Source organism: Hetaerina americana, unplaced genomic scaffold, assembly GCF_022747635.1.
Source record: "Hetaerina americana unplaced genomic scaffold, ioHetAmer1.1.p SCAF_7, whole genome shotgun sequence".
NCBI classification, from domain to species: Eukaryota; Metazoa; Arthropoda; class Insecta; order Odonata; family Calopterygidae; genus Hetaerina; species Hetaerina americana.
In genome coordinates this window covers 88198112-88213986 of record NW_027287316.1, presented here as the reverse complement: position 1 = coordinate 88213986, position 15875 = coordinate 88198112, and the positions used below count along the sequence as shown (strand labels likewise).

The 15875-nt window shown below is 36.5% G+C and overlaps 1 protein-coding gene across 2 annotated transcripts; it reads left to right on the top strand.

The window, feature by feature from the left end:
* Window positions 1–3301: 3301 nt before the first annotated feature.
* LOC139696599 (uncharacterized) lies at window positions 3302–15058 on the top strand. Of its 2 annotated transcripts, XM_071595404.1 has the most exons (5): window positions 3302–3495; window positions 7349–7594; window positions 8918–9044; window positions 10403–10576; window positions 14878–15058. In XM_071595404.1, exons 1-5 carry the CDS (start codon window positions 3469–3471, stop codon window positions 14904–14906), a joined length of 603 nt encoding a protein of 200 aa, XP_071451505.1. In that variant the 5' UTR covers window positions 3302–3468; the 3' UTR covers window positions 14907–15058. The 2 variants fall into 2 exon arrangements, with proteins under 2 accessions (XP_071451505.1, XP_071451506.1); XM_071595405.1 differs by lacking the exons at window positions 10403–10576; window positions 14878–15058 and adding an exon at window positions 9129–10189.
* Window positions 15059–15875: the final 817 nt, after the last annotated feature.

The window sequence follows — 15875 nt, the reverse complement described above, 5'->3', positions numbered from 1 at the left end:
TGATATTATCAACATTTGCAATAAAGGCAACCATTTTCTATGCCTGATGCCAGACAAAATACTAAATAGTAAGTTTTTCTGGCGAATCAGGGTTGACCTTACAGGTCAAAGTCATAACCTTACATCTAAGGCCCATTAAAAGATTCAGGCTGACTTAAGGGCATATTTTGGAGCGTAAAAAGGGCATTTGATGGGCCAGGGGTAGAGGACAGCTGTTCGGGGCCAATGGGAATGTGGTAGTCCAGTAGATAGAATACTGACCGGAAGGCTCAGCTTCACCAAAGCTGTTTGATTTTTAGGGTACCAGGTCTTCCTGGGCAAGGTCAAACCAGGCCTTAGTACTAGGGGAGCTGTATCCTCAAGCGACAAACCAATCTTTGGGTTGATTACTACGGTTCGGGACCATATAAAAGCTTACCTTAAATAGATGAACTGCTCACAATAAGATATATCTATGTTTTGTTTAGGATGTGAACAATACTTTTCAGCATGTAGCGCAAGGCACAGATTGTCGAAAAAACATACATCAGGTATCACAGATACAAGAATGCATCAAAATTCTACTTTCAGGGAGAAATCAACTAATTAAAAGTTAAATTTTTTAGGTGCATCCAAGTGAAGTGAACAAGCTAAGCCCATGTGGGATAATCAATGACAGCTGTGAATGCTGCAGATTGGTGGAGGGCTCTGGGAAGAGTGTGATATTAAGAGCATGGCTGCAGGACTGAAGAAAATGGAGACTCAAGGTCTTTGAAGAACACTGAGCATTAAGTCTGATGGAAAAGAAAATACTTTGTTCTTCCACATACATTTTACTATGCACAACCTAGGTGTCGACTCACGAAGTCATCATCAGGTCTTTGTAAGTCAAAATCTAGGTCGTGCATAATAAAATGTGCATGTAAGAACAAAGTATTTTCTTTTCCGATATGAATCACTTCCACACAGTGATGCCTTGAACCATTCTATTCATAAAGTCTGACATTACATGCATTGAAAATGCTAACACAAATAATGCATTGAAGAGCAGAGGGGAACATCGAGGACAGCCCACCAGAAAACCGATAAGGACTTGAGAAGAACGGATGAATGAGGGAGGCCGCACTCTCTCTAACTGAAAAGGAGACTGAAAAAATTGAGCAGAACAAGCCATTACAAACATTTGGCATGGACTACAATAACAGGGGGAAAATCCTCCAATCATACAAGAAACCAAGTCACCAGAATGCAAATGAAAGGTGGAAGAAAAATAAATAATGTATGATTAGAAAAGAATAAAACCTGAAGGAAGGAGCATGAAAGGAATTAAAGCAAATGGGGAAGACATTAGTATTCTTGGTTTGGCTAAGGGCATTGCAAAAATAGCAGAGAATCCAGGACACCAGCATGTATCTTCACAACAGAGATCCAGCTACTATTCTCAAGGGAGATACGCAAAAGGATTCACCCAGAGTGTAACACTCTATAGGTGAGAAATCCGGATAATTAAAAAATCACACAAGAATAATACATAGGACCCTTTCAAACTGAGGATCATACAGATGAAATTAGAATTGAAATATCAGAAATATATGATTTGGAACATGATAAGAAAGAGAAGAGCCAGAGTTGAGAGGGCACACGTCTAGAGACAAAGTGGACTCATTGAGGACACAATGGAATGGAAGGCCAAGGGACAAATACCTTGGAACTCATTTTTAAGAAAGGAGATTTCCCAGCAACTAACATATTCAAAAAACGCCTGTCCGTAAGGAAGGTGATAAATATGATTTAACAAACCAGCACCCTATTTCCATAATCTCTGTTTTTGGAAAGACTTTGGAAGCTACAGTGGAAACTCAATTATTGAGCATCTTGCATAGCAAGTAATTCACCAAATGAGCAAAAATATTAGTCCCGGAAATGACTCGCTTCATGAGTGAATTTTTGCATAACGAATGACGACAAGAGGGTAATTCCCACGATGATTGCACGCCACAAGCTACTTCTGTTGGTGTTAAGCACTCGTTCCACTAGTATCTTAGGGTTGCTGGTGATCAGACATTTTTCCAAACTCGTGTTCAGCCTGGCACAGCAAATAAAACAAATATTTAACTGGTATAGCAAATAATATTTTTAATTGTTTTAGTTATTAGAGGAGAAATTCCAACAGCCAAGGTAATGAGTGCCAGGGGTAATTTGGTAGGGGTATGATATTGAGGTAATAAAGGTGTGGTGTGGTGAAACCAGGGGTCATCATATACCACTCCATTAACAACAGGGGCTTAGGGGTTCACAGCACCCCATCCAACGGACTCCACTTGAAGTACTTAAAGACAAAGCACCACATGCAGGGATCGGGATACCATTGAAACATTCCAGTCATCACTGGGATTTGAATCACGGGTGCCGAAGGTGGGATGCCAGGGCTTTAGCCTCCGCACCATCTCTAGTCCTTCATTTTTTTTAGCCATCAATATTGGAAATATGGCATTGCCAAAAGTTCATTGCAATAGAAACATAAAGTTGAAGAAAAACAAATACATTGATGCATTTTTATTTCTAATAAGTTTCATGTCTAATACCAAAGTATGCAATGGTAGATGGCATAGCTTGGCAGCACTCCTTCATGATGCATAGAAAAGGTAACACCCTGCTATTCCAACAAATATATGACTTTACGGCGACCTGTTTCAATAGTCATGGTGACATGCCGTATCAAAACTGATGTCATGTTATGACGTGCTAAGGCGTCTGGCATGCTCTTCGTCATTCACATCTTCTCGGCCCTCTGAGAACATTTTGTACCGATGATAAACGTTGCTTCGTTCCTAGCTACCCCCTCTATATGCCACAGTCAACATTCGGAATGCGTCCGCGCACTTAATTTCGTTGTTCATACAAAATTTTATACAGAATCTTTGGTCCAATTTTTTGGAACAGGCAAAATCGAAGACAAGCCAAAACACGTCCAAGCAAAACAGCCGTCAACAATTAACTGACATTCAAAATGGCTGAACTTTTCGGCATAAGTGAGAGACAGAAGTACCAACATAACGCCACAAAAAAAATCGAAAATCAAACGTACGTAACCCGTGGAAATCCAAATTTTGGGATACTATCTGGACAGACCTCGTATTTACCATGGTATACAAGGATTAATACTTCTGCAATACAATAGTCTGTGGTATTCCTATCAGTGAATTAGAAATACTTGTATAAATGAACAAAGAATAAAACATGGTTCAATTGTTTTGAGAAATTATTTTTGCACGTTGTTATGTTACCATAGTAATATCTTTTCCTAGTGACAAACTTCTGGAGTATATTGGGTAAATTCAAAATCGTCAAGTAGTGCAGGTCCTGTAGGTTGTCATTCCATTTGTTCCTACGGGCATTCTGTAAGAACCATAGAGTTCTCAGATCTTATAGCTTTTGTGTGGGAAGGCAGATAGGGAATAAATGACCAGAAGATAATCAGACATAAAAATGGCACTGTGCAATATCCCAATTCAGGTAGGTTCATACTTTTACAATGAAAACGAAAGTGGTAGATGTTTTTGCGAGCAATATCAAAAATGTTAAATATTTAAGCATTAAATATATAATTTCATGCTTATGGTATTATCATAAAATATATTTCAGTAACTCTTCCTTGCTTGCTTATTTTCCTTTCTGTGATGATGTGTAAAATATGGATATTTTGATATTATCAAAGAAACATGTGAAATAGGGATTACACGTTCAATGTGTAGGAGCTACAGGTGCATCATTGAGAGCAATATCAAAGAGAAGGAATAATTTCAGTAGGCTCTCTTAAAGGAAAAATTGTATTTTTCCATCGATTACATTTCATCTCTTGGCTAACTGTGGTGGATGAATTTTTATCAAAGGTGTTTTACCATCCTAAATCTTCATTGCACTAATAATAATAATTTCATTTGCCCAAGGATTGCCGTACAATAACAATATAGGACACATCATGAAAAAATAGAAATTTAGAGCATTCATAGAGAGAGAAGATTTAAAAATATACATATATGCATTTTTATTTTATGCAGATATACATTGGTCTTTTCATAGGTTTAATTTTACACATTCCTCATATTTTGTCATTAATAAATTCAGATGCACTGTAATAATTATTCTCAGTAATACATTTTTTTTATTTGCCTTTCCGACTGTGCTATATTTCTTATTTATTTGTATTCCTGTGGTAATTTATTATTTGTTAAGTCCTATTGACTTAAGTCCTAGGCTTGTAGATTTGGTTTGATTGTATTTGATATGCAGGTCTATTTTTAAAAAATATTATTCACATACAGCAGTAACACCAATTTACTGTGATAAATATAACAAAAAAATGGAAGAGGATTGAGTTCTGGTATAGTGAATGTGGCAGTGAAAATTCGCATCTGATTCTCACAGATTTGGTTTCACGTGTGTTGCTGTGAATATGATCTATATGGATGGGAAAGGTAGGAGTCCAAGATCTTGAAAGATGGGATAGGCTGATGAATTTGGGGATTTAGATGCAATGATGTGAATAGCCTTCTTTTGCAGTTTAAACATGATTTGTGAGAAAGGAGATGAGCCCCAGAAAATGATACCATACGTAATATTGGAGTAGATAAGGCCATAGTAAAGCATTAGTAGCTCATCGGAAAAACTAATATATTGAAAGCAGCAGCTTATAAAATTGGTTTCATCCAACTCATTCTTGTTAAAACTGAAGACAGATTATTAATGTGAATTGAGAAAAGTACTGGACCAAGAATAGAGGCCTGAGGCATCCCTATGGATTTGGATTTATCTTTGCTGATGTATTCAAAACCATTCACTGTTATAGTCAGTGTATCCTCACAATCTTTTAAATATGACTGGATCCACTGCCTCGATACCCCTCTTATTCCATAGCCATGCAATTTTTTTTACTAAGAATGCTACGATCTATTGAGTCAAAGGCTTTGTTTAAATCTAAGCAAATATCAGTTTCCTCCTTCTCATTGTCAAGAGAGGTCAGAATGAAGTTGATGGCCTCAAATGTGGCTGAAATGGTGGACCTGTTTTTCATAAACCCATGTTGATGACTTAATAATAAATTGTTTTTACTGGAGTAGTATGTAAGTATTTAGAAATATTTTCTCTCCAATATTTTAGTGAACACTGGCTTTTTAGCAATTGGTTGGTAGTTATTGGTAGTTCTTGCTTTCTTTATTTTCATAAATAGGAATAACTTTCGAAGTCTTGAGAGGTTTTGTGAAAATACCTCGGGAGGGATTTTTAATAATAAAATAAATTAGGGGTTCTGGAATGAAAGGATAGGAGAATTTAATTACAAAACTTGGGACTCTGTCGTCTCCAGTACCAAAGTTTGAATGCAGATGATTAAGAGAATATTCCAGAAGGTTCAGCTGCAGTAATAAATTGGAACTCCGAGTGGAAAACTTATGATTCGCCGGTATCCACCTCAGCAGCAACAAGGGGCCGCAACGACAACACTACGGAAAAGTGTTCATTAGAGAAACGTGTTACCCGCCTCCAAAAGGGAATATCAAAACCCAAGTCCTTCTGACTCGGTAGTGGCATTAATTTATTTTCCCAAAATGTGAGATGCCTACAAAAGAAGATAACGGAGATAGAGGCATCTGTCAAGCATGGTGGCCACAATCAATGTGCTACGTCTCAATGAGCATTGGATTACAAAAAATGAAGTTGATGTGTATAACATTAGTGATTTTAGCTCGGCATCATTCTCATGTTGATCTTTGGCAAAAACGGTGGTACCTGTATTTATGTCTTGAAAGGTATACCCTTCAAAGTAATTGAGTTGGACAAATTCTGTCTGGAATTGCTCTTCGTAATATCTGCGATCATGTTGAAGGACCTTAATCTGATCATTGCTTCAGTGTATCGCTCCCCTAATGGTGTACTTGAACATTTCTGCAATCAACTGGAACTAATACTATCCCTATTCTTGACTCTGAAAGCCAATATCATAATTTGTGGAGATCTCAACATTGACATAACACTAAAAACTAGTGATTGTGAGGATCTTGAAAATTTTTTGCTTTCATATAATTTATACCCTACACCTTTTTGAACAACGCATTCCTAGAAAAATACTAAACTCTATGCCCACTGAAATTAAACATAATCTCTGGGAATTATTAGCTCTCAGAAATGATTTACTCGGCTATCACCACTCCTTCAAAACCAGTGGAAGCCTGCATGACAAAGAGGCTTACTTGAAATACGAAAGAGATTATTATAATTCAGTTAGGTGAGCAAAAAGTAATAAGGATTTTATATTGGATGCAAAAAATAAACAAAAGGCAGCATGGAGAGTAATCAATGAAGAAGTTCCTCATGGCAATGGAAAAGAAAATCTTCCTTTCACCCCAGATGCTGTAAGCAATTTTTTCTTAAAAGCTGTTGAACACAATTTGTAATAGACCTGTAATAAACTGAGTAAAGCTGTTTATATGTTAAGAAAGCTCAACTTTCTCATTTCCAATGAGTATCGTTTAACACTTCACCATGCCTTCTTTCAATGTCATTTGAATCATGGTTTTGAGTAATGGGGTTATTCCCTACATGTTAAACAAATTTAGCTACTACAAAAGAGAGCTATTCGCTCTCTTGCTAATATACCACCATATGATTCCTGCAAACCTTTTTTTATTAGGCATGGAATCACGACTGTATTTAGTGTTTATATCTTTGAGGCACTGATTCATGTGAAAGTTAATCTATAAACTTACCAATTGAGATCTAACATCAATAACTACTCCACAAGAGGTAAATCAAAACTAAATACTAAGTATTGCAGATTGTTATCAACTTACAACACATTTAATAATATGAAAATACGACTGCATGACAACTATCTGCTTACTCCGTTGAAATCAGATGGTATACAGAGTTTCAAGAATGGGATATATACCTTGTTACTTGCTTCCCCACTTTACTAATTGGATGAATTCTTTTGTGACAATCTTCATCACATTTAAGAACTTATGTTTTCATGTTAAATAATATTTGTATTGATGGCATTCAACATGGGTGTACCATTTTTCAACATGAATACAGTATTATTATTATTATTATTAACTGCAGTTCCTAACTGTCAATGTGCCTATTATCATTTGCAGTTACTTCTGTCACAACACCTTATACACATAAAAATTACTATTATCACACCTATGATTTTGAAACTGTGTCTTTATATTTTATTTTAAGTTTCATTAGTATATTTTTATGCTCGTCAAATGGTTAAGTAATTTTGTGATACAGAAATTTAATAAATACATTTTTAGGCTTAATATGTGTTTGTTGAAAATGTTATGACTTTCTCTTTACTCTCAAGATGAATCGTCAGTGCTATTACCAGTTAGGATCTCATCATATTAAGTATTCAAGCAAAGAACAGGAAAAAACATGTGAAGGACAAGGCCCTCCCAAACCCCAAAAGTGTCCCCCATGTAATCTACCAACACCCAGGAATACAAGAAACTGGTGCGAGAGGGTAAATGTCACTAGTCCATACAGTATGCTCATGTGCTCATGCCATGAATGTACGAGAATGAAGTTGTGTGATGGAGAGAAAATGGATGTAAGTAGTGCTGTCCACTGAAAAATCCAAAAGAAAGTTGTCTGTTACTTTATTAGGCTTGTAATCCAAGAAAGGCTCCCACTGCGCCAGCCAGGGAGGCTTTATGTACTGATACTACAGGAAAAATATGTAGAGTACTAAGTAAATACTCTTTGCTTGCTTTTATAACAAAACATTAAACAGTAATCAGGCTACCATACCATCTGCAAAGGTAATAGGTTCCCCAAATCACCATTTCAGCCAATTTGTTATTAATGCTCACATATATGGATAATCAATTCAAAAGTAAGCTATCTATTACCTACAATATAATATCTATGTTTTAACAAAGGGGCTATCAGTGGGATTTAGATGACTCTTGATGTCAAAGAGTCCCTCAGCCGAAACTAGCATGCATAGTAAACCTCAGTTTGAATATATATTTGGAGTTTCATTGAAATGAATTTATTAATTTTCCATCCCCAAGAAAACTCAAATGCTTAATGTTTTTTCTCCCTTGTATTATTACCCAGATTCAGACATTTGCTTTTGTAGATATTAGTAACAGTAATATTCTGTTTATCTTAATTCAAAAGTGGTAAAAATTCACCTTTTACAGTCATACATTTTCAGATTTTCGACTACCCCATTTTTTCTCTCTTAATGATGATCCACCTGCCGACTGAAGGCTAGATCATAATAACTACATTTGATTAAGATGCTTTAGGACTACAAAGATATAGAAAATGATAAAAACTATTTCTGGAAATTTTCCATGTGCTAATAATAATACTACTAGTCTCTCAAAAGTGTATCTAGATGCTAAATATAATGTCCAAAATCTTTGAACTTTATTTCTCAATTTTGAAACATTGCATTTAGGAGAGGAAGGAATGGTAAAGATGTATTCATATTAAAGTGAAAAGCATTAAGGTAAAAGAACACATGTAATCCAAGGGAAGATGGTTGAGGTCAGCAATTGTGAGTAGTTACTGGCCATACTAGAGTGATTTGCCTGTTCATATGAATTACTCGCTTCTCCACTACAGTTCTATTACCTAATGCTCACCAATGGAGGCAAATACACTGCGTCCTCATCGATATGATAAGGAATAGAATGTGGCCGAGGTTCAATAACCAGCAGCCTACTCATTTTTTATGGTCTTGTGGTTTTCTTGGCATCTTAGCTTAATGGGTAGAGTATGTAACTACGCACCTGAAGAGACTTTGGCTCAAATACTAGGTGCAATGCCAACCAAGTGCTTCGTTTTAGTTATTTCTAATGTTCTATGTGACCCATGAGACAATATAGTTTTCTATACACAATTGTTCCTTACAACACAGCTCCCCCAGAGAGGCCATTTAACTAATGTTACAGGAATTGGAGAGTTGAGACATGAGGCTGGGAAGCTGGAGGAGAATTACAATGACTACTTCTGTACCACTTACCAACTGGGTTACTCGGAAGATGGTGAGTCTGATCTTTGGAATTGTTAATGTCTTTTGGAATTGGAAATTTGTATTTGCTGGAAGTGTTATTGTCTTTTCTTTGCAGTTTGCATGAGGGGGAGAATGACTAGGGGTTGTGGCTGGGGGGGTGAAGAGCAGATGGAAGTGGAATATTCAGAAATGTAATCGGTTATCATTTTCCTTGACATCTTGCTTCCAGGCTGCTCCTCTTCCTTGATAATACATATTAGCAAGGAAGTTAGTAGCTTGCAATAACCAAGCTTATACATGATGTTATCCATGGACTTGACAAACATTGATACATGTACAATGAATTTTTGATGATTTTAGAAAAGTTTTTCTCTGATTCTGTGGAACATTGGATTTTAATAAATATACTTAGAACCTATGATATCTCAGGAATTGCCAAACAGTGGATACAATCATTTCTAATGGGTAGACCTCAAACCGTGAACATAACTCTTTTGTCAAAACTTTTTATCAAGCCACATCGGAGTTACTAAAGGTGTCCCTAAAGGGTTAATGTATTCTGGGTCCCCTTTTTCTTTTATACATTACAACCTTCTTTCTTACTTCAGTGTTGATACTCTTCTCAAAAGTGCAGATGACAAAAAACACCTTAATTCCTCAAATCTTTTTAAGAGTGATAGAGTTCAAGGAAATATTGACTCCATGAGTAAATGAGGAAACCATAATCTGGCATTCTTCAACGGTAGTAAATCAACTCTTTTAAAAATTCACACCCACCAAAAGGAAATACTTGCCTAAGTCATCACCACTGCACTATGTCTATTATGGAATAATGGTTCAGGGTCATTATCACCAATCAATGAGGCTATTTAAGCGGCAAAGATGGATTCTAGAATTCAGAGTAATATAACCGGAAAATAGCTGTTGGGTTCACTTCAAAACTTTAGAAATCCTCATTTTACCATGACTGAACATTTTCTCACAATTTTTTTGTCAGCCCAGGGTATTGTTTGTCATTGAAATAAATGGTGATAAATGCCATACCAGAGCCTTGGAGGACCTAAGGTGTGTCACTTATAACGCTAGCCTTCTAAGCAAGAGCCAAATCAATGTAGGTGCAAAACTTGTTAATTGCCTACCAAGATAACCAAGAGAAACCTCTTAACTTCTCGCAGTATAAATGTACACTAAGCCAGTGTTTTTTATAGCAGCACATGCTATTTGAACTAAAAATACCTTTATATATGTATCAACCCAACTCTTAATGTAATGTGTGTGTGCTATTTTCATGTGGCTTGTTATGTACATGAAAACCACTTCTGGAATAAAAATTTATTTTTAAGTCAAGTATAAACAGGATATTAATCTAAGCCATTGTGACCTGTTCAGCATGCCTGCTGCACAGGTCTACAGGGAGAATCCTACCTAAAGAAGAAGACATGTGCTACCCTGTAGAATGCTTGGAAAATCTAACACACTTTCAAAGAAGGGACCCATCAACATGCAGGATAACCCCTAAAGGCGGAAGGAATCCAACAGTATTGAGAACAGTAGCTTACAAAAGTGAGTACCGATTGAGCAAATAAAGCAAGTATCTAAAATGGCATGTAGAGGTAAATGAAAACTCCTTCACTTCTTCATTCCATTAGGCATCACCTTTCATTTTAGCAAACTTACCTTTTCTGCACACAATTTCAGCAAGTTCAACAATCATGCCAGTCAAACTCCTAAGCATCACGCATACTATGTTTTCATTATCTTTTTCCCATTCTGCATCAATGGTTTTACATGGGTCCTTTAGCATGGGTTCATGATATCTTTTTGTGCTTTGGCCTTGGAGCTTTTTGATTTTTACTCTCAATTTCTTCTACCCTCTAACCTTCATCTTCCTTGCCTTCTGTTTTTGCTCCAGATCCCCTTTTTATGCCACAAAATTGTGGTCTGTTCCACATTCCTCTCCTATCATTGCTCATTGTCTTAATTAATACTCCAAGTCTTTCATAATTTACAAGGCATCCATTAATGATCCTAAAATTACCACAGAACATCCTCAGCAACTGGCAGAGGCACTGACATCAGTATGTAAATGCTCATGGGTGCTATTTTGAAGAATATTAGCACCTAATTTGATCTAGAAACTTCCTTCTTCCATCTTATTATTATTATCATTATTATTATTACAAACAATTTTTTTCTTTGATTTTTCTACTTATTTTTGGGTCTGACTGTTTACTCATATGAAGAATATTGGGATGTACTAAATATACTGTATACCAGTTAAAACTTCGATTGCATTTAACATCTGGCCTGTAACAGATACCATATTTCTAAAATTCTGTTGCAATTTTTTAATTAGGAATATTATTTAATATTGATATTTGTCTGCATTAATTAACCTAACTCGTTTAGTTTTTCATACCTGTACACCATCTAAAAATATCTCTCATGTATTGCAAGCAATATTCTTCTTTAATGTTAAATTATGTTGTAATTCTAGATAACAAGTATCTAACCTTTTGTAATTTGTACCTGTTTCTGAATACGTTTTTTAGTTGTGGAACCCATATATGTTTTTTTGTCCTTCTTTGTGTCAAAGGGTTATTCCCATTAAATAAGTAAATAAATAAGCATAGAAAAAGCTTTTAAAAGCTGAGGTGTGAAAACAGTTAACTATTTGAATAATTCGTACAAACTAAGACCCAGAAAATTTTATGACTGATTGACATGATTGCAACCAACTCATTAATCATAATAATAAGTTAATTGCTCTGATTATCTGCAGTAGCCAGTCAAGATCTACGTAATGACTAGCTACAGCTGATAACATAGCTAGGCCTGCAACTTATTTGCACACAAAACCTCAAGAGACAGCTCGAAGTTAGTGAATCATAAACAATGTGGACATGTCCACACCACCACCATTTTTTTGCGTGGATATGTTCTGCCTTGAAGGAAATGATTCCAGGTATAACTTGGTGGAATCAATAAATAACTTCCAGGTATTACTTGGTGATTCCACAACAGCAATATATTTTCATGACCAAAGTGGCTGTGCCACATCAACAGGCCCTGATGATGTCACAGTGGCAAAGCATGGGCCTTGAAAATAAATTACAGTTGTGGAATTACAAAATTGTTTCCTTACACCCTATGTATTTATTAGATTTCATCTTATCAATTGAGATGCATAAATGGTAAATACAAGATTCATAGAGTCGATAAAAATTAACATTTCTTGTAAAATAATTTTGTTGTCCTTTGTTTATTATTGTGGGTCGCGGTAGTTCAGGGGGTAGAGTGTTGGACTACTGACCAGAGGTTCGATTCCTGGGTAAGGCACTCTGGGCACCTGCAGCTCCACCCAAGCTATGTGATTTTTCGGGTACCAGATCTTCCTGGGAAACCATAACCGGCACAGGGAAAGGAATTGACTCCCCTACCCTGATGTGTGAATTTTCACACGCCGTATAGGGCTTAGTACTGGGTGAACTCTACCATCACCAACCAAACCGACCTTCGGGTTGGTTACTGCGTGTATGTGTGTGTGTTTATTATTAATATTGGTATTCCTCTGTCCAGGGTAGCTTTTGTTTGGACATACGAGGTCTGTTCAAAAAGCATCGCGACTTTTGTGTTTTATTCTCAAAAATTATTTATTTATTCATGAATATCTACTTTGCCGCCTTCCAAGGAATCACCATTAGACATTATATATGACATTTAATATGGTTTTACCATTTTTCAAAATGAATAAAGTATTATCATTGTTATCATTATTATTGAAAGCATTGAAATTAGGACCCAATGAAATGGGCATCAGATTATTTAACAAACTACCCAAAAGTATCAAGGATACACAGGGAACTGCCGTATTCAGGCATAAACTAAAAAGATATCTACAACGCAATATGTTTTACTCGGTTGATGAATATCTCAACAATATTCCCGACCAGTAAGTTCATACTTTTAGTTTCTAGCAATGGTAATGGTCTGATTCATGTTTGTGATCAATGATTTTTCTGAATTTGATATTGTATGTGCATGTTACAGCCGATGTTCATGGGTTTGTACCAAACACTTATGTAACTATGAGCATCTATTCTTTTATGTATCTTAACTGAGCCTGTGTCTTTGCTCCTCATTGACGTGCCTTATATCATGTACATACTTCACCCACCTGGTATTTTTGTATTGTGATCTCTGGGCAAATAAAAGGTAATAATAATAATAATAATAATAATATTGTTATTATCTATACATATATTACACTCCGGCAGGAGCAGGGAGGTGAGAGGGTGGGTGGGGGAGGGAGTAGAGACATGATAGTTGGGGCAAGGGTAGAAAACATGAGGCACCCTATTAGGAGCATATGGTTGTATCATTTTTCTAAATAAATAAAGTATTCTTATTATTATTCCCTAAATCACAACAATAAGTTAGAAAAAAATTATTCTGGCCACATGCTTTCATATGATGCTCTAATGTTCATTTGCTACCATACTTCCTTCAAGGAAAAATCCCTTCACCAGACATCTTAGGCAAAGACAGCCAACTAACTCTTGGCACCAACACCTCATTAATAAGTCAATGAGCAGTTCCCTTGCAATTTCCTCCACCCTATTGCAATTTCACCCAGTTCAGAGAAAATCCTCCTTCGGCCCCTGAGCACTGCCTGCTGGATTTCCTGCGCCCATGGAATGGACCAGTGGGATTCTGGGGGCTGCCTCTAAAATGCCACATGGTAGGCTTGTACTGGAATTGCTCTTAAGTCATTCCTTTTAGCATTATTCTATGGGTATGATCTTCATTGCCCTTATTATTTAATATATCCTGGAGTAAAATTTGTGCATAGACTATTGTTTAAAATTTTTGCTGATTACATTTCATCATAGACATTCCTAAGTCGTAGTAGTTTTGAGGGGAGGCGACCGACTGCCGAGGTCATTTGCGCCATAGGGGATGGACAGGAAAGGATGAAGGCTGGAGAGAAACCCGGCATCGGCATTAGCCTACTCTTTACGAAAGGCGCCAAGGGGTCCGCAGTTTAACGCCCTGTCCGACGGACGGCGTACTCACTCAAAGTGCCCTCCACAAAGCACCTCAAGTATGGATCGAGATACCTCTGAAAAATATTCAACACCGCTGGGATTTGGACCCGTGCCCCCTGGGTGGGAAGTCAGTACGTTAGCCCCCGCACCATCTCCATCCCTGAAATTCCTAAACTTGAGCCAAAATGCCAATCGGTGGCGTAAAACTTCTTTAAGTCAACTTTTGTCATCCATGACCTGGTAAGATTTGGTGTTCACTATAGTACATTGCCTTCTACCTCAGAGAAATTATTATAGTATCCCATCAATTTTCTCTATGGTTCCTGCTTTGTATGGAATGGTGGCATAACCTGCCAGTTTAGATTTTCTTTCTCATTGGAGGTCCTTTTTAGGCTAAAATATTGCATTTATAAACTGTGGTCACCAGAAAGCATCACACATCATGAAACCTGGTAGCACGTAGCCTTCAAATTTGTTATTCCAAGAGAACCTTTGCACCCTTTTCATTTCCAAGATAGGTGCATCGTTCCACCTTCTCTAGTTTACTAACTACCATCATTATATTTAACTTAGCATTTCTCTATCCAAAGACCACATAACATTTGTTTCATCGTTTAAGAATAATTAATTTTTCTACTACAGAAAGTGTTTTCAACTAATACTTCACTGTTTTTCCATTTTGTGAGAAGTAATTGTAAACAGTGCATCCCACGAGAGTGAAAATCATTGCTCCCTCCTCACCCACTACATATCTACTCATTTGTAAAATTTAGTTTTTTATATATTTCTCATAATGTTTGGTTTTGTCCTTTGCAGGTAAGTTTTCCATGATGGCACCGAAATAATGAAAGCAATCAGTTACAGTGGTTGACCATTATTAAAAACCAAAGTTTAACTGTAAACAGCACAATAATTCAATTAGCTAAGACAATTAATCCAATTTAACTAGTATTTCAATAGGTAACCAGATGCAATGACCTAATCCCTTTACCCAAATAAATATGTTTTGAGCCATGAGCGCTATTGGTAACTCTTTGGGTGTGAATTTATTTCAACCATGCAATAAAAAATGCATTTGAATGCATCATGAATTTCTTTCTTGAATCTAGAAAAAGAAGCATTCAACAGAGCATGGCGTTCTGAATATATGGATGAAATTAGCAACATTGGTGAGATTATAATGAGGAACAAACTTCACGTAATTAAACCTAAGGACCTTCATTGAAAGGAAAAATCTAATGAAAGGAAGAGAGCTAAGAGACAATACTTTATCTCAATAAAGGAAAATAATTTTCTCAGCCTAAGTGCTATAGTTATGCTGTTGATAGAAGTGAGGTGGGGTTAAGGCAAGTCAATTCACAAAATACAATAATAACAATGCATTTGTTTGTCCATAAATTTGGTGCATATTCACATGTAAAAATATAGGCCCAAAAATTTCATGTGTAAGTATCAAAATTTATGTTTACTTTGTAATAAAGTGAAGAGATATTATGTCCTTTATTACATGATATAAAAATTTGCCCCATAGTTTGGCCCTCCCCATTGACTACAACCCTGAGATGGGGCCAAGGCTTGCGCATTCTGATGACCCCTAAAACTATCGTGGTAGGAGTAATGATGATTGCTCCTTGTAGGAGTAACCATGCATCAGAGAGGCCAACGGGTAAGAGCAAAAGACTGAAGGCAGTCTGCTTTTCCTCAGTGAGGCAGTTGCAAAGTTGCTTTACCCCAGTGGGGCAGCCATTCAAGTGATGGTGTCACATTTGGATGAGATTCCCAGCCCAGTTCTTAAACGCTCATTTCATCTGATC